Source organism: Cottoperca gobio, chromosome 20 (assembly GCF_900634415.1).
Source record: "Cottoperca gobio chromosome 20, fCotGob3.1, whole genome shotgun sequence".
In the NCBI taxonomy this organism is placed as follows: Eukaryota; Metazoa; Chordata; class Actinopteri; order Perciformes; family Bovichtidae; genus Cottoperca; species Cottoperca gobio.
This window is the reverse complement of record NC_041374.1, coordinates 6,154,265-6,181,579: the sequence shown is the minus strand read 5'-3', so window position 1 is coordinate 6,181,579 and position 27,315 is coordinate 6,154,265. Positions and strand designations below refer to the sequence as shown.

At 40.1% G+C, this 27,315-nt stretch overlaps 1 protein-coding gene across 3 annotated transcripts in view; it reads right to left on the bottom strand.

Annotated features, from left to right (window-relative positions):
- ralyl (RALY RNA binding protein like) overlaps positions 1 to 27,315 on the bottom strand; it is a 91,661-nt gene that overhangs the window by 36,910 nt on the left and 27,436 nt on the right. For all 3 annotated transcript variants that reach the window (XM_029457452.1, XM_029457453.1, XM_029457455.1), the window contains one exon: positions 14,090 to 14,363. In XM_029457452.1, coding sequence (XP_029313312.1) covers positions 14,090 to 14,345 — 256 coding nt within the window. In that variant the 5' untranslated portion in view covers positions 14,346 to 14,363. Of the gene's footprint in view, positions 1 to 14,089; positions 14,364 to 27,315 lie in introns of those variants that run through there.

Here is a 27,315-nt window from a genome sequence, read left to right as displayed (position 1 = left end):
CACAGCTCATTAATAATTCTGTCACACAGGTAGGCTATGGAAAAAAAAGAAGTGACACACTTTACAGCTCAAGAACTCTGAGTCCCAGAAACTGCAATGGCCCACTTTTCACATAGTGACCCTGTCTCCTGAAAATTGCGTTCCTGTACAACTAAACTGCAGTTTCAAACCACGTGGTTAGGGTGGTGAAGTGAAACAAAACAAAAGTAAAAAGGACAAAATAAAACGTAAAAAGTAAATGCATTTAACAATTCTTCTGTAAGAGAAGCAATGTTTAAAACAATATACATAATCTCAATTTGACCAGTGCCTAATTCTAACCTTTAACCGTTACATCACATAGGAATATCAGTACACAAGAATCCTGCTTTAAGTTATTCTTTCTCTGTCATGTATGACATGTACATGTTGGTCATCTCGTGTGACAATCCTATATGGAACTACCTTGTATTTACCAACAACTGTTCCTTCTTTTGTATAATCGTTGCAACTTGTTTACCACATCTAACTTCTCCACCAAGGCTACAGGCTAATAAGGATGTGTGAACAAGCCACAAGGAGTTGTCAAGGTCAGGCTTGCACTTCAAGCCAGCTGCTATGTATTGAAGACAACCCCTCCTTGAGCGTTTAAAGCTTGCATTTGTCAATTATTCCTTGGGGACACGGTGCAGACAGCTGTGTGTTATGCTTCTTCTCCCTCAACAGCTGCAATAGAGTATAGTTTGGTCATCCTGTCAGCTCAGTACAGTGTGCACCTTTCTGTTGAGTCTCTCTTCGGCTCTCGCAACTTAACTCTTAAGCAAAGAGAGTTTCACCAGGCGAGTTCAGGGTTTTAATCCAATCTTCACAGAATATGCAAAATATTCAAAAAGCTTTTTTTTTTTTAAATGAAGAGGTCATTTCAGGTAGAAGTCATTATGCCTCACCGATTCCTCTAATTAAATCTATACCAGTCACAAAGGAGGAGAAGAAGCTGAGTTTGAGAAAAGAGTTTTAGGCTTTGAGATAAGTGAGATTGTATTGTAAAGGGCTGGAAAAATATCAGGACAACGTCTCAAAATTGTTGTGTTTAATCACCATCATCATTCAATAAGACACACTGTAAGTATGCATGTGGATCTTTTGTCAGGAACAAATCTGTGCCCTCTCGGTGGCGGAATAATCCTTGTAGCTGCTCCCCAAAATAGCACAGGCTTGAGGTCTAAGAAGGCCAAGTGGCTAGTTTTGTCATGCACCAGTGCTCTAAACAGGGCTCAGAGTACCTTGGGATGGTTATGGCCTGACTGTAAACTGTCTCTAGATAGTGTCACAGAGGTTACTCCTGGCTGCAGCTAATACAAGTGTTGACTGCAATAAAATTGAGGTAGTTAACCGCAATAAGGCTCGTCGCGACCTTTATCGGACAGTGGAGCCCAAGGCTGGGTTGCATCCTCCAGCTGTGAGTCAGTATTCCACACTTTACGACTGGATGCAATGATTCACAAGCCCTAAAATTTCAAGCATAATTGGCGAGGAGGCCTTGTAAGTAAGAGGATGAAGGCATGAGGATGGAGGGGAAGCAAAGTAGCGTGAGAGAGCGACTAGACGGAGGGAGAATAAATGTGAAGTCAAGTAAGGAAATGTGAAAGGAAACACAAACACTTGAGAGAGCAAGAGATAGCTCCGGGCGAGGTTATGGGCTGTTTGTTTTAATGTTATTTTGTTTATACTGTCCATCTTCATTTGGGGGGAAGAACTCCCCGGTGAGTGCGTCACAGTGATTTTTAATTTGTACACTAAGCGGGGGGGGGGGGGGGAGTCAGAGGGGTTACGCTGCAGAGCTCTGTGAGCAGGGGTCTGCAGAAATCCTCCAGGGTCGCAGTAATTATCACTGCATGTGTAATCACAAGTCACAAAGCATTACTCGCACAATACGTCACCTTTTGTCGCCAGGATTTCTCTTTTGTCATCCAGCCTGAGGTGCATATCGACAATTAAGACACAGACATGACTGACTGGATCAATTATTATGGAGTGTTAAAAGGGCAGATTTTCCATTCTGGGGGGGCTGTGTCAGGTCTGTTGTGTGCCTGTCTGTTAAGCTGATGCCCTGCGTAAAGGTCGCACGGCAGTGGTCTCTGTCATAGCAAGGCGAGACACACTGCTTTCTTACTGAGGTATTACCTCTCAGCATGCACAAGAGGAGCATCTGTAAGAGCACTAATCCTACACCAAAAGACTCATTACTCTTTGATACACATCGCCGGGACGTGTGAAGACAGGCCTCCTTAGTTAATGTTGCTTATTCCAAATAAGTTGTTCAATCATAACAGGTGGTAAACATCCAGCGTACAGTTTTGCATTATAACAAAGTCCAGATTTCAAATTTCAAACAATGATCCATTCATTCAAACCCATCTTGTGTGCATCAGCAGCGCCCTAGCAGTGAACCTAAGCTATTCGTAGAAAGGGGGACATAGGGGACAATTATCCAAATCGGTTCTTCTTCAGTTGTCTTCAGAGACACTTCCCTTTGCTGCCTGTGCCCCCCCTCTCATTTTCTCTGCAGATGGATGTAATATTAATGAACACATCTCAGCCAGGATGCTTGTTAGGCTTCAAACTAATCCTATTTCACACTGTCCCCACTGTTCACCTCAGACTGGGCTTCCATCAGTTTATTTACTAACCGCTAAAAGCTACGAAGAAGGGACAACGGGCTTCAGGGATTCTCGGTCAGACAAAGGAAACAAATGTTGCCTCAGACTCCGAGGTTGCTGGTCGGTCAGATGGAAGATATGAAGACAGGAATGAAGATGGATGTGTCTCCTCTACCCACTGACTCATGTCGGCATCGCTGTTATATTTCGGATCCTGTCACAGCCACTGGCACTATTGTATGGACAGTAATCACTTAACTTTATTACATTTAAAACAAATTAGTTGCCTTGCAGTGTTCTTCCATAAGGAATGTGCGTTTAATATATTAGATTTTCACAGACACCACTGCTGCATGTGCTTTCTTCTAAACAATAAAACCCAATATGTAGAATAGTTTTGAAGTAATGAAAGCCTTTGATACAGGTGACAAAATACAGCAAACACCCATAAAGCATTGAAAGAGGGCCCTGGGATCTCTAAAAGAGAACATTAGGGTTCAAATAGAGTTGTGTTACTCTTTTCAAAGATGGCTTGTCTGCAGTTTAGTTGTCAATCTTTTTTATTTTTTTATTATGTGATGCAAGACTGTTTGGCTCTGCTTTGAAAAACACCAACAGTCACGTTTGTATCAAGGGACATGATTGCGTTTCTTATTAAGAAGCCTTTCATCTGTGTCATATTACATAAGATCCTGCTGTTTTTATCTAATTTATGCTAACAGAAAGAACTTCTAAAGTAACACCATATTAATTGAAATAGAAACATCAAATTAAAATCACTGATTAAGTCATTAAATACTCTTAAAAGCCCCACCCATATGTCTTTTCCCCCATTAAGCTACACACAATTTTTATACTTAGACATCTGTACCTTTAATTTTGTGTCTTTCTTATTCGATCATATTTTTTCTGATTTTAACTATTGATGTATTGAATTGTATTGTTATATAGTGTTAACCTTTGCAATAACACCTGTAAATCAATTTGGAAGCAATAGTTTCAACCTTTTTTATTGTGGGTTACATTTGTGGATCATGCAACCCACTGAATATCCACTGGAATATCCTGTGGCTATGTAGTAGATATTACATTACTCATTTTGGGGCGTTTTGATTGTGCTGAGGAAGCAGGTTTCTTTGTTTTGCTCAAGGGCACTTTGACACATTGGCTTCTTTCGACAAATTTTTGTTGACATGTTGCAACCTGCCAAACAACCAACACACCACCCTGCAACACGATAGAGATTCTTTTATAATGTAGTGTAGAAACGACTCTGTTGCTATGTGGCAGAGGTGATGGAAAGGGAAACTTTGAATGTTGAATGAACAAATGTTGCTCGTATTAAAGTGGCAATAGATCAAATGTGTGCCTTAACCTATCATTTTGAAGGAAATGATTGCACAATGTATTGGCTGTAGAATATTTACAACATCTAGGTTATTCATAGATATGATTGATTGTAGAATTGCTTTTTGAGTGATTTGCTGTTGGGTCACTTAATATTCTCTGCTCTTGCATGATGCCTTGTACAGTTACCTGTGGCTCCAGGGGTCACGCTGAGGATGTGTAAAAAAACAAATCAAATCAAATCAAATTGATTTCCACAAGTTTGGCGAGGGAGCATTTTTCCCATCAGCAAAAGCACTACTTAGCGTTAGCGCTATACCTAGCATTATACACTGCATCACCGCCTACCAGAGAGCATTTTGCTAAGAGGCAACTTAACAATATAGCTTAGAGTAGGTATCCCGAGGTAGAGGAACAACCAGAGTAATGTTAACTGTGGAAACTCTATGGACGCAAAGAAGGGGAAGAGGAAGAGTGATAAAAAACACATTTTCTACTAAGATCGGTAGGTACCGAATCCTTTCCTTATCAATACTACCATGTGTTTTTAGTCTGCCTTTATCAGAGCACTTAGATCAGGGATTCTAGCTCTTTGGGATTCTTACAGTTGTTTCTTGCTTTCGACACTAACGATAGCCAGGCTGCTAGCGGTAGCCACGTGGCTAACGCTAGCCAGGCTGCTAGCGGTAGCCATGTGGCTAACGCTATATGAACAAGTAGATCAATCAGTGTGTCCTGTGTTATTGATAGCTTTGAGAAAAAAAGGAAAATATCCTTTTCTCTTTGCGACAACGGCACCATCAATAATACCACTTGGAAACGCCGGGGGGGGGGGGGCGACAATGAAAAGCTGTGTGTTTCCACTTTAATAATGACACTATATTATATACTGTATAACCACAAGTAAAAGCACAAAAGCAAGAACACCTGCAGACAAAAACAAGCTTGTTTTAGGAATTCTACACATGAGCATATGCACCCACACACATATATCCACACACACGGACAGGTTTCTAGAAACCACAGAGCCCTGCGCTCCGACTCTGATTCACAGCTCAGTGTTTCTCTGCCTTTTGAACCCAGGTTTCTAATCAGAGAATTAGCTTCAGTTTCCCCTGCCAAAATCCACACAGTAATCCATCTCACTTTGTCCACACTGTGGCTCATGCCCCACTAAAGCATTTGTCAGTATGTTTGAAAGAGAGAGAGGGTTAGCGAAAAAGAGAGAAAGAGACAGAGAGACAATAAGAGATCCTGGCAGCCGGGGAAATGTGCTTTCCTGGTTTCCTGGGTGGCTTTATTAAAGCCTATTAGTTGCACAATGACAATCTTTATATTTCTTTAGTATTGTTTCCACAAGAGAAACACGTTCTTATATCCTGAATACATTACAGTTCAGATAAATCCTCAGCTTGGCTATACGGTTGATGTTATTGTATGACTGCAAGCCTGCACATTGCTTTGTACCTGCTGTTATGGATGCTTTTGTCGAGCGCTGGGTCAGTCCAACTGTGCATTCAACGTCCAGTCTCTCAGAGCGTGATTAATGAGGGAGGAGACGGACAACCAGGGTGCATTCTAATCACCCACAAGGACAAGGAGAGATATGGAAAGGAGGGAAGAGAGAGAATAAGAGAGCAGAGAGAAAGAAAGAGATTGTGTATTGATAGTACAATTTGTGTGTACATGTGTCTTGTTAAAATCCTTTCCTGACTAAAGCACAAACCTGAATTCTCTAACATTTCCCATCTGGGGGAACACACAGACCCCCACATACAAGCACACACACATGCTCAAACACAGTCTGAGAAGCTAACACAGGGACATGAAAGACACAGAGGGGGCCTTATGGGGTTAGCTTTGGCAAGGCTCAGTCCAATGGATCAGGAAGAATTGGCCCATCTAGTTGCATACTGCAATACCCATAAGGCCTTTCACTCATGACTGTTCATGCCTCTGAACCTGGCTCTCAAAATAAAGTTACTGAGCTGTGCAGTTATTGTAGACATAGTTGGAATTATCTATGCAAATTTCAAAGTGAAAGCGAGCCTGTGAATACTAATGGTGAATGATAGAGAGAATTACAGCAGCCAGGTGGAGAAAATAAATGCAAGAGGATTGGTTTGGATAGACATTAAAGAAAAAATCCCCCCTCTGGTATTCACTTATAATGTTAAGCCTCTGATATTCAGAGCATTTAAGGAGTTGCATGTATTTTGTGAGGAAGGGTTACAATTTACTTTAAAGCCTGTGTATGTGAGTTAAATATTTCCTTCTTTTAGCAGAATACCTTTGAATCTTAACACTTTCTTACGAGTAGTTAGAAGAGAAGAACGATGCCACCCACCGTGAAAACCACAACTTGTTGTTTTTATGCTTTTAAACGTATTGAACAAAGAAGATAGAATGTTTTAATTAGTGAGATCTAGAGGTATTGGGGTATTCTATTGCCTTCGGACAGAGCCTTGTTAGCCGTTTACCCGTTTCCACTCTTTGTGTTAAGCTAAGCTAACAAGGTGCTGGCTGTAGATTTATATCTAACATACAGATATGGCAGTGATTTCAGTTTTCTCACGAGACTCTCGTAAGATGGTTGTTATCACTAACACGTCTAGGGTATGTGACACTATGCGAGACGGGTCTTACAAAGTCTTGGTCACAATCTGCGTCAGACTGTACGATGTTACATTTTGAGGCATGTCAGATGATGCGACGATTGCGTGGTGAATCGAAGCAATACAACGTAAACAGAAAAATTGGCAGTGAAAGAGATGGAGGAGATTGTGAAGCTGTTCTCGGTCAGCAAAGGTAGGGCAATATGAAACATGGTCTTTTTCTTTGTTGCATCAGCATTACCCTTGCTCGCCAGTGTATTCTGCATTATTTCTCGTCCTATTCTGGCGGGTTGGCTTGATTGATTAACTTAATTATCTCAAAGGGAAATTGGTTTACGGTGTGGTTAGAAAATCGAGCATACACAATAAAAACAAGCAAAGATATAGTCCACATGGCAGACAACAAGCAAACATGGTGTCATACAGTAGTACACAAGCAGAGGAGAAACAATAAAGTGATAAACTATCGCTCTAAGATCATTGTTTCCTAAAGTTTTTGTCACATTTCTTCCAAAATGGGAGAGCCCAAAATGGTATAAAAAGCCTCTAAGAGAATGGAAATAATGCAAGCCATAAATGTTTACTGTAGGAGGGCCTGCAAATATTCCAAAATGACATAGCAGCATCTGTATTTGGCTTGTTATCAACAAGCATTACAAAAAAAAGTAAAAGCAGGAAACAACATGGATCAACAAATACAACATATGCCTCCAGTAGGTGTATCTTTACCCTGCAGAGATTTGGTACACTACACACGTAAAGCAGTACTCCCTGCCTCTACCTGTCCCTGCTCAGTCTTCTCCTTTTTCCCAGTATACTTCTGCGTCCTGTGCTCCTTACTATGCATCATGTTGGCCCAAAATGACGATAGATTGCAGTGCCACTGCCTTTGTAATCCGCTTAGGATGGATTTTGCATCTAAATCACGATATTATTCATGTGCCTAACTCTTGCCAATGCCATTTGGAGGCAGTACGATTGGTGATCCATCACACATTATCCTTCACTGTGGTTATTAATATTGTAATGGGATGGACCTTCACCACGACACGTCCAGGTGGAAGGGAATTCCGATTTCTTTTAGGGGGGTAAGGCTACTCAAAAGAGGAGTCAACAGAGGGAAGATTATCAGGTGTGCTTGCTCTCAGACAGACTCTCCAGAGATGTTGTTAGTTCACCCTCTCTCTGCTATTAACCTCTCTCTCTTCTCGCCGCTGCTCACAGATTTCACAGCAGTTTGTATTTTTATATACGTGGCCTCTCTTAGAAAATTGTGGGATGTTATTCTTTCACTGTCATTTTCCATCAGGGCTTCAATCACCGCCTGCCAATCACACGCATCTGCTGCCTACAGGCAGGCACACACGGTGCCACATCAGGACATATTTGAAACAACCACCTCTGTAGATGAGAAAAACAAGGAAAGATAGATCTTCATCTCACCACATAAAGGACAAGAGTAGTATGCATCGCAAAGTATTTGATGCAAATACATCAAGGGAGTCTTACAACCTTAACTCTTCATAGAATCTCAGAAAACTTTCAAACACCCAAGTTGGATTTTTAGCTAGCTGAAACTTCCATCACTGTATGATCAGATAGCATATAGGTTACACAGTATGTTGTATATGTGTAGACTCAGCAGTAAAATGGTCTGGTTTAGTGCATGATGGGACAGCTTAGGGCTAAACAATATGTCACTCTTTGACTCTATGGCAACCCACCGAGTTCACCGATGAGCGAGGCGATAGAGATACAGCAGACAGATCTCAGTGGGCGAAGAAGGAAAACTGCTCAGATGCACTTGAGGCTCATGGATGCCAACAATCATCATGTCACCGTGTCAGGAGGAACCCCACTCACCCCACCCACCCCCCCCCAGCCCATTCAGCTTTTAGCCAGAGGGAAGACACACAACAACAACAACAACAACAACAAGTGAGAGGTAGAGATATTTGTACTTATGCTACAACAGAGAGCTGAACTCACCTACAGGTTTGCAGTACCTTTTAAAAGTAATAATATGGGAGAATGGTGAGACATCTGCAGGAACTTCAAAAAGCAAAACAAAATTAAAATCTAGGCACAAGCATTGTGAAGGCATTACATTGGTAGGAGTGCCACAAAATAGTTTGATTCATGTCTGCATGTTCGCTATCATTTCTAGTAAAGTGACTTTATTTTCTGTAAACTGATATATTTGTATACCTCATAGCATTAAGTGAAACATGGCCTGGGTTTGAAGGTTTCAGCACCATGGAGAGAGACAAGATGATAACAAAATTAAACTAAAGTCAGAATGCATATTACATTTTCCTGCATTTTTGCTTGTTTTTTGTCATTGATTGACACACTTATCCCAGAATTCTTTATGTTATGTACATTTTATTGTGTTTCTATATTCCTAGTGCATTGTAGTTTTATGAAATTGAAAGCTGTATACTTTCATTACACATGAAAAAGCCCAACTATGGACAAAAGTTAAAAATCAGCTATAGCTATAAACTCACATCAGTTTCATGATCTGTATTGGAACTATGTTAAATTGCATCATCTCTATCAAATAAAACAAAATAAATTATAACACATTTTGAATAGTGGTGAGACATACCTGTCTGCATGTCGAGTATGATGTCGAGTAAAGTGTGTGAACTTATTTTATAATAACTGCTAAAAAGAAATATATACATATTGGGATACTTTGCACTATTAAGTGGGAAACATCATAAGTTAAAATATTTTTGCTTGATTTTTGGTGTGACGTGACAATCAACTGCAACTCACAGCTACAAAACATTAAAACATATTTCGATTAGTAGTTCTCCATCTCCAGAATCATGTTACTTTAAAAACATCCTTTGATTAATGCTCGCATGTATAATATAATTTCCAGTAACATGTATTCATGTCTTTTATATCACATTAACTGCCAAAAAACCTATTCTATGCAGATTTGTTTACTTCCTGGTATTTATTGTGAAAGAGACAACAGAGGAAACATTCTTCATGTGTGCTCTGCAACACTCACAATTCAACATCTGTGTTCATGTTGAATGCTTTAAGAGAGATCTCTTCATGCTCGTAGCTCTGAATTGTATAGAGCCTCTGCACTTATGCCACTCAGAATAGCATTGCATGCACTGCTATTTAGTAATGATTGCTGTGCTCACAATCCTGGATGTGATCTTGTGAATTCCTATTCATATTTGATAGGGTAATAGAGCATCCACTTTTTTTCCACTGAGCGGAGGAAGGTGCTGCCAGCTGTGCTATAATAGAATTTTTGCATTCGTTCATCAGCTGCTTTTTATCCACACACGCACACACGCACACGCACACATGCACACACAGTGACATTCTTATCTTCTGTGGTGGCGGCAGGCTCTGACCTTTGCACAGATAAGTCATCACCAGTGCGTCTAAGCAGCTGAGACGGATCCATGCAGTCGCAGTATGATGTGATTATTCCTCTGACCTCTTTTCCAGTGACCACTGCCAGCAGAAAGCTGTGCTTTTCAAACATACTGTACATCTGCCTCCACAACAACATGTTCTGCTTCTTTTTATGTGGGCTTTAGATCATCTAAGTAGCCAAAGGTGATGAAAAAACATATCTGAATGCAGCTCCTCCAGTAAAGCAGCAATATTAACTCACCTACAGATGTGATCCCTGAAATTGAGGTGAAATCTACCGGCAGGTAATAACACTTTAATGCACATTTTATGCAACAGGAAGACAGATCCTTTGCAGAGGGCATTCACTCAACTCCAAATCAATATGTGGGGGATTCATTCCCCCGCCATGTTAATATTAAAAGCATCAGCTTGAGAGGATGAGACTGAGGGAGTTCTTGATTGGCAATTAAGGATGTATCTCTGAGTAAAACTATCGCCATATAACTTGTAGATTGAGTGATAACAATGAGGGCTACCTTGCTGCGAGGTCCATTGGAATTGAACTATGGTGTCATACTTTCGATTATGTGTGCTTTCTCAACCAAAGACAAGCAATCACACGTAAAGAGAGTCAAATGATTTGCACGTGAGTAACAAATAAATCACAAACACCATTATTATGGATATGGTTGAGTGCTCAGTGATGGTTTTGTCTCTGAACGTCGATGGTCCTGGTTTTAATAACTGCTTTTTCTGCTTATTCGCTGATTACAACATTCATAATGCCAAATATGAAACTAATGAAAGACTGAAAGAGCAAAAGCACATTAGCCGCCATTAATCAGGCTAAGAAAGCTCATAATTTCTTTATCATCCTTTATATGTTGTTGCAGTGATATGAGAGGTTTTAGAGTGAACGTCTTACATGTTAAGTGTGGAAAGGTAACATTAGACAGCTATCCAAACAGACAGACCTTCATTAACAGCCATTATGGTAACAATAGAAAAGCAAATGAGGAAACGACTTAGGTCTCTCAGGCCGTGTTTACACCTGGAATTATCTTGTGCCTTGGGTGATCCGATCCCAAGTGGACAGCTCTAAATAAAATAAACACATACATCATTTCCGTTTGCAAAGACCAAATACGTTGTTGTTTTTAACCGGCAGAGGCAGTAATGCACTTCCCTTTGCCTAATCTGCTGGAAATTAAAAGAAAAAGAAGTAATCAAAAAACAACACCAATCCATACTGGATACACCAGTCTAAACCAAAATGGCAAAAATGTTTGAGGCACTTGCAACCTCTATTGGCTTTCTGAAACTTTCAGACATCGTGGACAAAGTCAGCTGTGCGTTTTGAGACTAGAGATAAGAACAAGGAGGAACAAAAGGAGAGCACCTGCTTTGATGACGGGTACGTCCCTGTCAGGGACACATTCTGATGCATAGGCATTTACACTTCAAAAGATAGTTGATCAAATGCGTCCCAGACCACCTTCGCAAGTCATTTGAGTGATCGGATCACAATGTATCTAGGTGGTCTTTTACACCTAGTACCGTCTACTTGTGATCCAATTGCCCAAGACGGATTTTAAAACCAAGTGTAAACAGGGTCTGATAGGATTTTTAGATCAGGTCAGATTCTAAATTGAGTCAGATTACTGGTGTGACTTTTAGGTTAATACATGCAGTCTTGGAATAAAAGGCAGCCCGTTAACCTGTCCTTAAACAACCATTAAATGAGCTCTGTAGTTTTCCATCTCTAAATATTGTATTTTTATTGTGCACATTAGTCACAGTTAATGCTCATTAACACAAGAGCCAACCATCTGGGGAATATCGTTTTCACTGGGTAATGCCCTTTAACTGGGATTGTTTACCTCAGTTGTGTTCATGTTCTTATATCAAACATTGTTTCTTTTTTACTACCAATCCTAATTCCAAAAATCCACCCTGAGGATACTGAATAATGGAGTGGCAGAATTTATAAGCCGTTAGAAAGATCAGTTTTAAGCCAGAGGACCAAGAGTCCTGCTGAAATGTCCATGCAGAAACTATTTTCACACCAAAAGCACAGTTGCACATTCTAATACCTCCTTCACACCATGTATGAAAACCTTTTGGGTGATCGGATCGCAATCAGATAGTGCTTGACAACATGAGTGCAGGTGTGAATGCACCCAAAACGCATTTAGGAGAGATCATCTAATTGTCCAAACCACCGTAGCTGGTCAGGGACGCATTGTGACCACATTAAACACAAGTGAAAATCAATTAGCTTTTTCAATCAACAACAACTACTTGGGTCAAAACTCCTAATGCTAGGGCTGTCCCGAGCACCGTTTTTAAGCTTCGGTAGTAAACAACAGCAAATATTCAAAGCTTCAGCCGTGTTGTGGTGGGACTGGGCACAACACGGCCGCTTATCCAGAAAGATCACTACCACCGCTCTGTCAGACTCAGCCTAACCTCTCCTCACCGTGTGCGAGTGTAGACATACTTTAAAGGCTGCTACGCTTTGAGGCTGATGTCAATGCAAATTACGCACTTTCTTTCCGGCAGTGCCCAGGCGCAGCCTTTTGAGACAGAGCAATAGACTTCAATCTGATCTCAGTGTGAACACTGGAGACACATGTTAATACCAGCTGTAAATGTAATGAGGTTAAAACATATCAATATAGAATCTGGATACGAGACTGCAAGATGTAAAAGGGGTCTAGCTTCCCTAGGATCGGACAGACACCGTTCATTAAGAAACACGTTATAATGAACGAAGCCTGCCAGCTAGCTCTGTCAACAACAGTCTGCTGCACCACCAACTCCACTCTTGTGTCCACCTGTATGGGGGAAGTTATTATGGTCATTCCCCAATCCCTGCTGTGTTTCCTTGTGGACGAGGTCAGAGCATAAATGCCAAATATTTACTCTGTTCACTCCGGTTCCAAACTAAACTTTCATCATGCTCTTCTCTATTTGATCAACTACTATAACATGTTTTACTCCCTGGCACCCATAAAAAACATGTTGCACTCCACCACACCTTTAGCAAACTGTTCTCTTGTAGGTTCTGAGTGTACTTTCCCTTAGGGGAGGGGAAGTTATTATTATCACTCCCCAATCGCGGCTGTGTGGATCTTGGTGGATCACTGTGGGGGGTGAGGTCAGAGCCTAAATGCCAAATATCATCTCTGTACTTATGTCACGTTCAAATAATAATCCATTCCATTTCCACACTAAACTTCCATCATGCACTGCTCCTTTTGATCATCTCATGGTGATATTTTTAACTGTATACTGACAGCCAGTGATATTTGCACTCCTTACACTCTGGACCCCAAGTTCCCTAGTTGAAACACCAGACACGTTTGAAATACTTTAATCAAAAAGGTATTTTGCTTGCATGCAGTATTATCCAGTCCTGATTTTCTTTAAATCATGTTTCAAAGCAGTAGTGTCTAGGAATGAGCTCTGCTGTCTCTTTGCAGTTCATCCCTGGCCTTCACAAAGATGTTGTAACCCCTCACAGACAAAACTAATTCTGATTGTGAACAAAAAACATTTCATAGTCAACATCCACAATTGCAGCCCAGACAAAGTGCATGCACAGTAGAACATTGATGCTTGCACAGCATATGTAGCTGCACCCCATGCTACTTAGCATACTCTGCTCTAAGTAGTGTGTCAAAAGGACTTTGACATACTTTTTGAAAGTTGCTGCCTGGTAAATGTAAAAAATCTAAATGTGCTTACATTCACTAGTGGATCAGTTAACGGATTCAGCAGGGATTTTATCCAAAACAGCATGACAACAAGCACAGTCACTTCAGCATTTAGGAGCCTAGGGAGGTTTTAAACTAAAAGTCTGAGAGATGCCAAAGGCATATTGTGTTCCCGAGAGAGACAATCTATTCCTCTAGCAAAAGACAGGCTTGAACGAAACATTCTGTATTTCAAGGGGAACATTTTTGTGAAGTGACGTATAGACTGTATCTCATTAACCCTTCATGAGTTCTTGATGGAATATTCATAAAATAAATATGCTTCAGAAAATTCTCCCTTCAGAGAGAAAAAGAAAAAGCAAAAAAGACTCACCAAGAGGCTGTCCAGCGATGATACGGGCATTTTCTCCCGCCACAGCTGCTCGGGCGTTCCTCTCGTTCAAATACTGTACGAAGGCGTAACCTTTGTGCAGAGAGCAACCCACTATCTTGCCGTACTTGGCGAAGATGACCTCTATGTCGGTTTTCTTGACGATGGCTGTGTTGAGGTTGCCAATAAAGACTCTGGAGTTTAGAGAGCGCTGGTCATTCTTGTTGGTCACGTTGCTGGTCTGGAGTTTACCAGTCATTCTCCTCCAGTTGCCCTCCTGGGACACAGACAGAGGGGGGAGGGGAGGACATAGCTTTAGAGGTTTAGGGCAGGCTAACTCCAGCTAAATCTAAATCTATCACTATGGAACCCAAAAGTCTACAATATTAAAAATCAACAAATAATAAATTATGAAATAAATAATCCTTTAGTTTAATATATACATAAACCACATTACTGTAAATTATTTAAGGAAAAAATCATCAAGAGTAATTTTATCATTCTCATTAGCCTACATGACCCCAGCCTCCCAGAAGGCTTAACAACCGGCCGCTAGCTTACTAGCTAATTCCTATTTGCGAGAGTAACCACAAATAAAGACGGTCTGTTTTTGCTCTTCAGAGTTGTGTGCCTTTGATAAACATATTTAAATTGACAACACTGCTGAGAAAACTTTGAATTAACCAGTTCACTGCTGCTGATAGTCTTTCTCTAAGGTGTCTCGAAGTTAACAAATAGGAGGTAGCTAGTTAGCTAGCTGGCAGTTTCTGTGGTTGTGGCTAGATGTCAACCAGCGATTTTTGAAACTCTCGCCAGCAGGTTGAGGTTATGCATCAACCTTCGAATGGTTAAAGACGGGAGGCAGCAAGTCTCGTCAGAGTTTGCACAAATCTAGGGTTACCATCTAGACACGACCAGTTTCTGAGCCTGCTGAGAGGCGAAGGGCAAGTGATTGGCTGAAAAGTACCAAGTAAAATTAAAACATAAAATATCATGTAAAATAAAAATGTCACTAGGAAAAATGTCATTAATGAATCAAAACAGAGAGATACAATTACTAAAAGTGAATTACTTATTAGATTAAATTAGCTTAATTATAGGCTACATGTAGTAATATGATTATTGTTGTTGTTTAATCCTGAACACTTCCATAAAACACATGATTTGTACATGAATTTGCCGTTGGAATCTATATCAATTTATTTTAAATAGACAGTTTTTATTGATGAAGGCTTCTGTTGATGAAGGTATACCTTATCTCATTTATGTACAAGGTCATTGACCAGTAAACTGCTTACCCTATAAGCATGTTTTGTTGTGCATGGTTGAAACCATACAAAAACCACTGGATGGCTGAGTGGGAGAATTAGGAGCAACAATATACAAATGTCGCAGCCGTTTTCTCTGCTTTGTGAGAAACCAAATACAGTAGCTGTCAGTGGGAAAGCTTTGCTATCTCAATAACCATATTGTTGCATCCCTAATGCTTTGTGTGGCGTTTCACTGATCACAGAATGCGGAGGCTGTAATTCATGTTACAGTTTTATTCAGAGCTTTTTGGGCTGTCATTACCCTCAGCTATTGTAGGACTCCCCTGCAATTACTTCTAAGTGACCTTTTCATCACCTGCATGTTTTAATGAATGCTGATAGGCTGCAGGATCCCGGAATTCCCAAGGAAAGGATGCACTTTTTTTGAATTATATTTAATCACAGTTAGCATAAAGTAGATATGTAAATGTATCCGTATTTGCTTTTCCCATTGATTTTTCTTTAATGCACATGCATAATTTTGTTTTGATAGCTGTAGTAATCCAGGTTTTCATTACAGTTTATTGTCCAACATGGATTACACTTCGTGCATTAAATTATGTGAAATATTGTGAAGAAAACACTGAATATTCAATATTTGCCTCCTCTGAGTCTCTGTCACTGACACACGGTGATAACAACAGACGAAGAACCTGGATAAAGGATCCGATCCTCAGTAAATAGGATTAGTAACCAAGGTAACACTGATGTTGGAATATAGCGTGGACACACACGCATACACATGCACGCACATTTCGTCTTTTTTTTCCCCTTTATCCAACTTAATGGCAAGAGGCTGGAGATCCTTACAGCTCAGCCTCCCCGACTTGACTCTGTGTGGCCTCAGTATCTTCACAATTACATCATATCATTTTATTGTGAAATGCTACACTATAATATTCAGCTAATTATAGCAGATTGTGTGATTATGTCGAAAATACAGCGAGATGATGTAATTCACAAATTGAGTGGGGTGAATTCCATCGCAAGGCTTCTCGCTCCATACCTACGGTGGATGATGAGGAAACTGCCCAGTCATCCAGGAAATGCGAGAGCAGCCATGTGATTTACAAAGAGCAAGATTCTCCGTCAGGCATCTATTACACCACAGATCATGCTAGACATTCAGCTGCTCACTCATGGATGAACACATATTATTTCACTTGGCAGCACATGTTTTTATCATTACATCACGTACAGTGTAATGCTTATTGGCTTGACTTTCCACCATCCACTATGGATACGTGACGTTTGGCTGTTTGTACTGCTGCATTGGGTGTTGTGATGTTTCTGTGCGTGGGTGTGTTGGGGAATAAAATGCTGCTCGCCATCTCTCAAGTGGCCTTGACATTTTTCAGCAGCAGACACTGGAAATTAATGTGACGCCTGCACACACACACATACATGGGCTAATTCAAATGAGCCCCACAATGGCTACCTAACGGTAGTTTAAGACCATCAGTGTCAGACCGTGGTCCGTGGACAGGTCACAGGGAACATGACAAATCAGTGGAGAAGCGTTAAATTGCGTCTCTCGTCAAATAAATCAGGAGTGGGTAGCGGTCACGGAACCCTTTTACCGCTTCTTACTGTTATATTTCATGTTGTCTTCTCTGTTGTTTTCTTTCAAGCAGGACACTAATTTATTCCATCACTGGTTTTCCTGCTGACCTTGCAATTTACTTTATTTACAACCTCCATTAAGCTTCTCATCCTACGAAGTGGAAGCGTCATGTGCCAGAAACATGAGGAAACAGCACAGTGATAGACACCGGGAGTGTAATTGGGAAAATATTTGTGCAGGAGACTTGACATTTGTTACAAAAAAACTGAAAAACAACACAAAGAAGAGCTTCATCCCATAAATAAAGTCTACAAATGGCTTTTAGAGGAAGAAATGATGACCTGGTTTTAAACCGCTTTTTAAAAATGATTACAGCTTCCACAGTATTGCCTTTTTGTCAGTAAAGAGCAGAAGGCAGATAAGTCTTCATTTTCGCTTTCAGGCCACGGGTGGTAATGTCAGAATGGGTGTCACATTTTTCAAAAAGGTAGATGTCTCCTTTTGGAATAAAACACTTTGTTCTCGTGGCATTATAGAAAATCCTGGCAAAGCTTACCTCTAATACGGTGTAACAAAAAGCATACCGATCTCATACCAATGAAAAGAAATATGGATAAGGTCAGCAAACAAAAAGCACCAAGGTCAACAAGGCACTGCTGTGTTTGGAAAGTGGTAAAAAAAAGACAGGATTTAGTAGAGAAGTAGATATAATAGTGAGTTGAACCTTGCTCTGTAATGCATTGTGCATTTGGTAGACAGGCTCTTAAACGTTGTTGTTTGGGTCTGGCCACCTGCCTGATTTATAGACATTTTTTTCATGGAGGGAGGGAACTCATTGAATTGATTCCTTTTGTAATTTCCTTCCACTCCACCACTGTACATTTCTCTTCGCCATGCCTCAGCCACTCTGTTCTGATTGCCAAAGCAGTTTGACAGGCTGAGGAAAGGCTGGAGAAGCTGCTCAGTGAGACAGAACAGAGAAAGGTAGCCTGATACACCTTTTCCAATGGTGTTGCTGCCATGTACTGCAGAGGTGGAATAATTGCCTCGTGGATTCCTTCCATTTATATCTTGTCTTGAAATGTGTCTCTCTGCCGGTGAAAGCAATGGCAACAACCGAGAAGCAAATTCCCTCTATTTGTAAATCAATGCTGCTATTTGTTTTGTAGGCTAGGCTGCAGAGCATTTCTGTGGTGCAGCAAGCCATACACTTGTGCACTTTTGCGAAGTGCAGTCAGAGGACGAAGCTATTTTGGACCACATAGACAAACTGCAGTCTCAACATTTTGTCTGATTGGAAAGGAAATGTAATGAAATATGAACAGGATAGTGGCCTTAAAGCAATTACATGCTAAATCCACCATTCAACCAGATCCTTTAAAAAATATGTTTAGTTTTAAAGCAATAAAAACCTAATTTTCCCCACATTTTCAATCAATTCCTACCCTTTGGATTCAAGGAACTGGAATTCAACGCAGTAAGTAGACAACTACAGCAAACAGCGTCTATAAAAGGAAGCAAAACAACTCTAATTTTACCAGCCAAGGGAGCTTGAAGCGATGTAAAAAGCATAAATGAATCACAGTGAGTGGGACATTTTCACAATATTACTATTTATGACTATCATGAGTCACAGGTCAAGTCTGAGGGATGTGAGCAACACTTGTATTGAGAAAGAAAGCAAATAAATCTATTGAGTTCAATGTTTTGTATCCAAACGTATGATGATAATGAGTTTTTTTATATTACCCTCCACCATAGAACCCAAGCTGTCTAAGTTTTAAAAACTTTAATAATCATCTTCCATGCTCGTTTTAAAAGACAGAACACAGTGAGACGACGACTGACAGCTTTACTCATTCCTTGTTTTTCTTGTATTGATGTGACTCATTTCCAGCTGCAGCATCATCATACTCCTCAGATTAACACAATGTATTCCACCTGCCCGGCACCAAATAGCATACTGCCAAAGTTAGCGACTAGCTAACTAAAATATTGGAACATTTATCGAGAGAGACTACAGACGAAGAGATATTTCTCTCAAGCGATGGTGGAGAACAAATCAGAGCTGAAAGCAGAGTGAACATTTGACTTAATTAATCCAGGTTGTACAGTTTCTCAGTTTCTGCTAAGCATGTAAGTACGCAATTGCTTGCTAACACATTCCCCATATCCACTTTATTACATGATTATATTTGTGTTGTTTTTACAGCTTGTCATTTAATACTGCTACACAAGCTATATCACTATATTTAAGGTTGTGAGGTTGGAAGCTTCAGCGCAAACTATCACACATACCTTTGTTCATATCATGACACTGCTTCAGTAGGCATCATGGACACATCTTTAATTATTAACCTCTGATATATGTGTATACTGATAGGAACATATTCCAAAAGGGTGAACACATTAAGGGTCTTCATGTTCTGAGGAATAACACGCTTTAGTCACTTTTCCCCTTGCTTGCATTTAATGGTGCTACACAGCGCTAATTGAGCGCTCTGTTAAGGGAATAAGAATTAAAGGGACTACTTTTTACTTGGTTGGTTACTGTGTGTTTATAGTCTTGGGAGGAAGAATATATCGTATGTACCTCATACGTTTTATCTAACTTCAACACCACAGCCTCTGGTGGCTTTGTGCTTTGCAGCTCCAACCTTTTTTCTTTCCGATGTTTCCTTTCAAACTCCAACAAAAATACATTAACTATCAGAAAGCCCGGAGCAATGATACAATTAGCTAAGATGCAAATGGAGCAATTTCTCAGTTGGCCTTCAATCACCTGCAGTGTGGAAGTGGGTAAAATGAGATGAGAGAAACTCCTGTGCGCCGGGGCACGGCAGGCCTGGGATGATATACGAGTGGAATTTGTTATTGTCCTGGGGCAGTCGGCCGTTTGTGATGGACAAGGGAACACTTCAAGTGCAATGACAAGATTTTTTATTTCTTTCAATGGCAGTACACAGCTGCACAGAGTTGAAACTAATCTGCTCAAACACAGTGAGCTGTCGAGCGCGGTATAGATCAATCTCTGTCTGCTCTTAATCCAATTTGATTGGTAAGGATAGCATGTGTTTTATGACACATTGTTTTGAAAGCCTCCGCTCCACTATAGAACATAGCTCCACAGAATATCGCCATCTTCTCAAAATGAGCAATCGGACAAACAGGATTAGTTTCTGAGTTTACCGAACGCAATCAGGTTGTTTAGGAAGAAATTAACATAACAAACTCTTAGGCGGTGGTGGAACAGTGTTGCAATCCTTCATTTTAGTACAAGTAGCAAAACAAGAAATGAAAACACACTCAAGGTCAGGTGGCACTGGGCTTAACTTCCATATGCCGCTGGTTACCATAGCAATGACTGACGTTGGATGCTCTTATGAGATGCTCTGAATGGAAATGATTATCTTAGAGACGTGGTGGAGTGTAAATGAAGGATCAGAAAAAGGAACTGGAAGTGCACTCTCTTTGGAATAAAGTTTAAATAAAGTTTAAAATGCTCTAATCTGCATCTCCATGTTTTTCACTCTCAAACTCAAAACTATTCATTTCAACACTCTGAACTGAAACTAAGGTACAAGCTACACTACAGCTAATTAGTTATTAAGCGGCTGCAGACTGATACAATATGATGTTTATACTGCATCACCCTACTTTATTATAAATTATATACAGATTGATACCATCATCATTATAACTATGACTGCAATAACTGTAACTGTAACACACACTTTGCATGTTGTTATGACAGAATGACAATCTTCGACAAACGTAAAGTTCAGCATCTCAGAGTACATTCACAACTGCTGCATTTTAGCAGTCGACTCCCAAAAAGCAGTCAAATAGTTTATTTATAGCAATATATATATATTATATTTCCTTTCTCCCAATAACAATGATTAAATACAACCAGTAGAGGGTTGCCTAATCCTCAATTGGCTCGTAGACGGGCAGAGCCTCCCCCGTCATCATGAAAAGTAAAGAAACTAATGCTCTGTAGCATTTAGTTTAGTTTCTTTCTCCGACTGACGGCCAAATATGAAGTGAAGGGTAAGACCACAATTTTATTGAAAATGTGATCTGACTAAGAGGGAAAAACTAAATTTTGACCTTAAATTAAATATTATTTTGTTAATAGTGCAGTCTGTATTAAATGTAATCAAAGCATCAGACTAAAAACGCTTTGGAGGGTGCAGAGCAAATACATGCGCCTCTCTGAGCCGCTATAAATGTAACCTTCTTTTTTGGCCAAATATGTACCTCACCTGTGTGTGTGTATAAAGAATGCTGATATGAGATATGAAACATAACCAGTAGTCAATGTTCATGCTGCCAAGAAAATGGTGAATAAGCTCCTCAGTTGGGTTCATATATTTGTAAATCTGACTCTGAAAGAGTCAGTGCCTCCCCAGCCATGAACCTCACCGCACGTCACTGACGTGGCATAACATAGAAAATGATTGTTCAAACAAATCTATGTTCGAGCAACAACCACAGTATGTCCACTGTTGGTCAGTAGAAGGCCATTTCAAAAGCTGCATTGCCGCTGTTTTATTCCTGGACATTAAGAGCATAGATGAACGATGCACAGTGTCGACTGGGCGACTACGCTGTGTAACCCCTGGTACTACATGCGGCACACTGCTGCTCGAATGATCTGTGTTAGTGCAATTTAATTCTTGTTTTGTGTCTTGTCTTGTGGTTTTTACTACACCATAACTAACTTATTATGTATTCATAACCATACAATCCTCTTTCAATGCACTGCTGGGTCTTTCTTTTTAGAGAGACCTTCAGAATTGGCTAAAATGGTCGAAATCAGTTTTGTAGTGTTTATATAGCTGTTGTGGAGGATATCATGAAGCCTTGTTCTAATCGGCAGACCCGAACACAACACAAGGGTTAAACATGCAAGAAACGATGGATTAGTACTAGTAACAACAACAACAACAACAACAACAACACTAGCTTTGTCTGTCTGCTGCCAACACCAAAACAGTAAAGCAATTAACTGGAAGATGCGATAGAGTCGGCTGATGATTCTCTTTGTGTTGTTACTACGGGCCATCCGTTGTTAATACAGAAAGTGTTGATTATAGCCACTTTAAATCAAATACAAATAATTTGATAGCACACACAACGGATGATACTATCTCAGTGTTTAGGGAAGACTATTTCACTTCCACTTTCTGTGGGCAAACTGTAGTTAAACACCAAAAAAGCATTTAATTAAATGCTAACAGGACAAAACAATTATACATGTGGGGCACTGCTGCTCTGATTGTTGTCACTTGTTGCCTCTTGCATATCCTATCCGGTGCAATTACATTATAACCAATAATGATCAGCAAACTTCATTAAAATCCAAAAAATGCTAAAATATTGTAGAGGTTTTTTGATTTGGAGGGTCTAACGTATTTGGCCGTTGACCGTTCTGCTCTCCTCATTAAATCTGGATGTGTCATCATTAGTGCTCCGAGTTGCAGCTGCAGCTGGGACAAATTTTTAATGGGGGCAAATTAGCATTTATTAACATCTACTCAGCAGGAGAGGTAAAACAAAGGCTCAAGTCTTCATTACGAGTACACACTTAAAGTGTTTGACTGTACTGAAAGCGCAAACTGGCCTCGGTATCTAAAAGAGTCACGTAGCCCAAACAGCAGGATGTTATGTCAGAGTAGGTGACGTTGCATTTAATCTTGTTCTCAGCTCACACAATTAATAGTTTTGAGAAAGATATTTCTTATTTATGGGCGCCACTGTGAGCCGCACTGTGCTCAATTGCCTGTATTGTAAGAAGATGACAGGCAATTTCTTTTGGCTTCAAAGGCTTGGCAACAGCTCAGTGGAATTTAAATGACCTCAAAATTCACAGGTTTCATTTAAGGAATTATTATGCAGAAGTGTAGGAATATTAATGAGCACATTTATTTTTTTGAAAGAAGAAAATTATGCACTTTTACCGTATTGTGGAATATGCATATGTTCTGTTTTAGAATCAATTTCCAAGAGGTTATAGGGATGATATATTTGGCATTGGCTCATCTCTGGTGGTGTTACACAGAGAGGCTGGTCGGCCATCTGTAGCTTTGCTATGACCTATGTGTCAGCAGAGGCCTGGTCCAGCAGCAGCAGCTGCTCTTGTGTGTCGCAAAGATGCTTTTCCATCACCCTGCTGGTGGTGTAGCATCACGTCTGTTGTGAAGTGCAGCTGCCCCGGCCACGCGTTCACACCTCTAGCAACACAATCAATCAAGTCACCAGAAATTCATTAATTCCATATTGAGGTAAGCAGCCAGGGAAAAGCCTACACATGCAGAGGCTGCCCAAAAAATAAAATTGGCTATTGCTCTACTTTATGTGGCCATCAGGCTTCAATGAGCAGGTTTGCCGTTTCCAATGTCAATTTCTTTTTATTTTTTTATTCATCACAATTTTGTCTGCCAAGTGCGAAATAGATGAGAAGTTTATTCTAGTCATTCATGAGCGGAATAGACATCAGAAGTGGGCCAGTCATTTTACACAATTAAAGTTTCTCAAAGTAATTGTTGGTCAAACAGGGCAACTTAAAAACTTCAATATGTGAACATGTGGAAATATGATTTTAGTATGTGCATAGTTTTCTTGATAGCATTGACATTCCTGCAGGAGACGTTTGTTTGAAACACCCCTCAGATGGACTTTGATGATACAAATCTCCATCATGTTATGTTTATGCCTGTGACTGCTCTCTCCTCTTATTGGCGGGCTAAATGTTCAAAGCTAGCAGAAACTTTGTGTAACGCATTGACAAGAAAAAAAAAACCTTCATCGCAAACTTCAAAGAATCCCAAACACTTCAAAAGCTTCTTCATGGTTCGGTGACTAATCTTCAAAGTCATGGCAAGGATTGAACTGATAGTGCCGCTGTGTATAGCAGGTACAAACATCCTTGTCAGTGCCACTGAGGAGGGAGGTGTAGAGAAAGGGAGAGGGAGATAAAAAGCAAAAGCTAATTGAGACAGGGTCTTAACTCCCCTGTGTGAAATACAAAACCCCATGGCTGAAGACATTCGGCAATTACAACTGCCAGAGAACCAATCAGTCAAATGAATACGTCATTAGAGGTTGCAGCCACGCATTAAGGTAAATTGAGGAGTTATAGGTGATCCTGGAGGTTTATCTCAGTCATTTTGGAGCTTAGTGTGTAGAGCTACCTCTTTGCTGCCTTTGTGCATTACAGTAATCTCAAGAAATTATCTGGAGAAAAATGTTACGCCTTGAGAGAAATACTTATTACAGATTTAATAACTTCCACCGCTTCCCTTTCTGCACCTGCTCAATCAATATTCCGCTCATAATTGATTTTGGATGAATCCTTTGACCAAAAGAGGATGAAATAACAAACAACCAAATGACTTTAGCTGTTTGTTTTGTCCCCGCAGTAGTAGAGTGGTACGGCAAATAAACTCTGTGTGCGTTATTAGTGAGTGGTAACTATGGCGAGATATATTCCTTAACACTTCAGTCAAAGTCAACTTCACCAAAGAAAAGGAAACCTCTCAGTGAACCTTACAACAGAATACTTTCTTATTTCATTTTTATTCTTTAGTTAATTTTATTCATTCAGGTTATGGCATTCACGTTCTTAATTCCCACAAATGTTTTTTTTTCCTCTGTGGAGAAAGGCAGACTGTCTGTAGATGACCTGTACAAAAGGCCTGAACCACATTTTACTCGTACCAAAGTTGAGGAAAATGATCTGAAATCTTAAATCCATGGTTTTGTCTTTTGCATTTTGTGAATGGTGAGCTGTCTTTTATCTTCTGCATGATGTCCAGTACCAGCGTGGTGGTAAACGCCACTAGTCACGATAAAAAACTACTGTATATAGAGGTAATTACTGAATGAAAATACATTTAAATGCTAGTCATAAAGAGTAAGAAAAGAAACGGTCATACATTTAACAACATTCACAGCTTACTATGCAGAGATCTATTGCGAAACATGAGTAATTTGCCTGTTTGTAGCTATACCTACGAAAGGTAACTGAGTGTAATTCGTATATGTACCACGAGAAACCTCCATTGATGACATTAATGTCCTCTGACCTCAAAGGTTTATGCGACTTTCATTACACTTATTAGCCTTCTTCCTCCAAACACATGGCAGGCAGATATAATACTGCACCTTTGTATATTAACTGTTAAAACTAAAACTCGCTTTACACCCTCTTTAGTTGTATACATTTGAGAAATACTGCAAAGGTGTGTGTACGGTCAAATATCTTCTTGCAAGCATGAAAGAATTCAAGAGAAAAGCAGAGCTCGCTGTGCAATCCAATTGATTTCTCTCCATTTAAAATGTGCATATGTAAGCAGCCTCTTGTAAGGAAGAGCATACTTCCCCAAGAATCAAAGGGGACTTTGCAGACCCTGCATTTAAGGGCTGAATCTCAATAACCCACAAGTCCCAAAAGAGGCCACAACACTTGTTACTTGACAAAATGACACAACTCATATTCTCACCAAGGCATGGTACGAATTTAAATCCAAAGCTAGTATTGTAACTGTCACGCATAATAACATAGAGACAGGAAAAATAAATAAATAGCCAGTCTTAGAGAGGGAAATGGAATATTCAACAGCTTTATTTAATTGGCTTGCTTGCATGTGGTGTCTCCATTAAAAATGGCTCCCACCCTCTGTCTGTATATAGACACTTCATCACGCCCCCTCATTTCATTTCCTTTTAATTGCACAGCGTTTGTAGCTTAACAGTAGAGTACAATTAAAACAATCTCAATATTTGCTGACAGCCAGCTCTTTAAAGAGTTCACTTGCTGTCTAAATAATTCAGAATCAAGAAGAACTGCAGAGACAATAAGATAAGCTTGATGAAGAGGCTGATGTCTCACTTTCTTTTAGTGTCTCTTTCTAAACTCAATTGCAGGTAGTAACTGCTGCTAATTCTACCTATTTTAAACTAGAGAAAAAAATGCAGCACACTTACTCCAAGCGGTAATTGCAAGACACAGTTGCATTTTTTTTTAAAAGCATTTAGTATTGGAGCTCAAGGGAACCCTTAAGGGCCTCCCTGGGCAATGAAGCCGTCATCGTGCTTCATGAAGTGTAGCAGTATTTTTGTCTCGTTCTTGCCCTGGCACAGTTCCATTTATCGGGTGTACTGACGTGCAGGATAAGTGCTGCAGACTTCAGTAAAATGAATCAGAGTCTAATTTTTGTCAAAAAACCAGTAGACGTACTGAATATACACACGGAAACATGCATGCAAAGTGGACTGCACTGGTGAAATACACAAACACGCACGACATGTGCACACACAGATGTCAAACACACACACACGCAAGCTGACGCATAGTCACGCACACAGAGCACACGTGCTTGTACACAGCAGACAAAAAGCGATGGAGAACCTTACACGGCGGACCGATCACGATCAAACAGTACACGTTTTGACAGTTTGACAGCACACGCTGTATTGTGTGTAGCAGAAGAGGCTTATGGAGTCTGTCTGCTGCCCTCGACACTTCTTCTCCTCTCAGAGTAATGACACGCACACACACCGTATAGCTTTATGTATACCACGACACAAGCTGGAGAAACTTCACTTGCATGAGACAAAACAAACACAGTATAAAAATAGACATTAGAAAAATACCAGCTCAGTGGAGGGGTTCAGAAAGCAGCATTATCACATGCTTTTCAAAATAAGACATCAATCATTTGGAGAGAGAAATGACACCTACTCTCTCGGAATGATTGCTGTCACAAAAGTAAGGCTCAAATGTTACTAAACAAAGCCTGTTTCTGTTCACATGTGAAATGTATTTATATCTGAGCAAAGAGTCACGTCTGTATTAGAGGTAATAACTGGATATAAAAAAGAATTTCAAGCACTTGAAATGACCGAAACCCTTCGTTTCCTTTTAGCGCCATACTGGATGAAAGGCGAGCCTTAAAGCAAGAACACATAAGGACGCTGTAGGTTTCGGATGAATGCTCACATCCTTCATAAGAGCAATACATGGACTCAAACATTCAAATGGCAAAAGTTCTTATGAGGGGAATGTTGCTTTGAGGGTGACTGGACACCTTAAAATAGAAAAAAAACCCATCGGGGCTGTTTTTCAGACAACCGTTACTATTTCCCCAAAAAATGTCCCACATTCTCAATAACGATTACTCAAAATGACTCCTCCACAAAATATCTGTAACCACCAAGTGACCACGAGGTTATCCACGAGGATTAGGGGTTCTGTATCTGTCAAATACTAAAAATTATTTAAGGAGAAGTGAACCGCTAAACCTGATCCTCCTCTCTCGCTGTCTCCCTCTCAAGCCTTATCACAT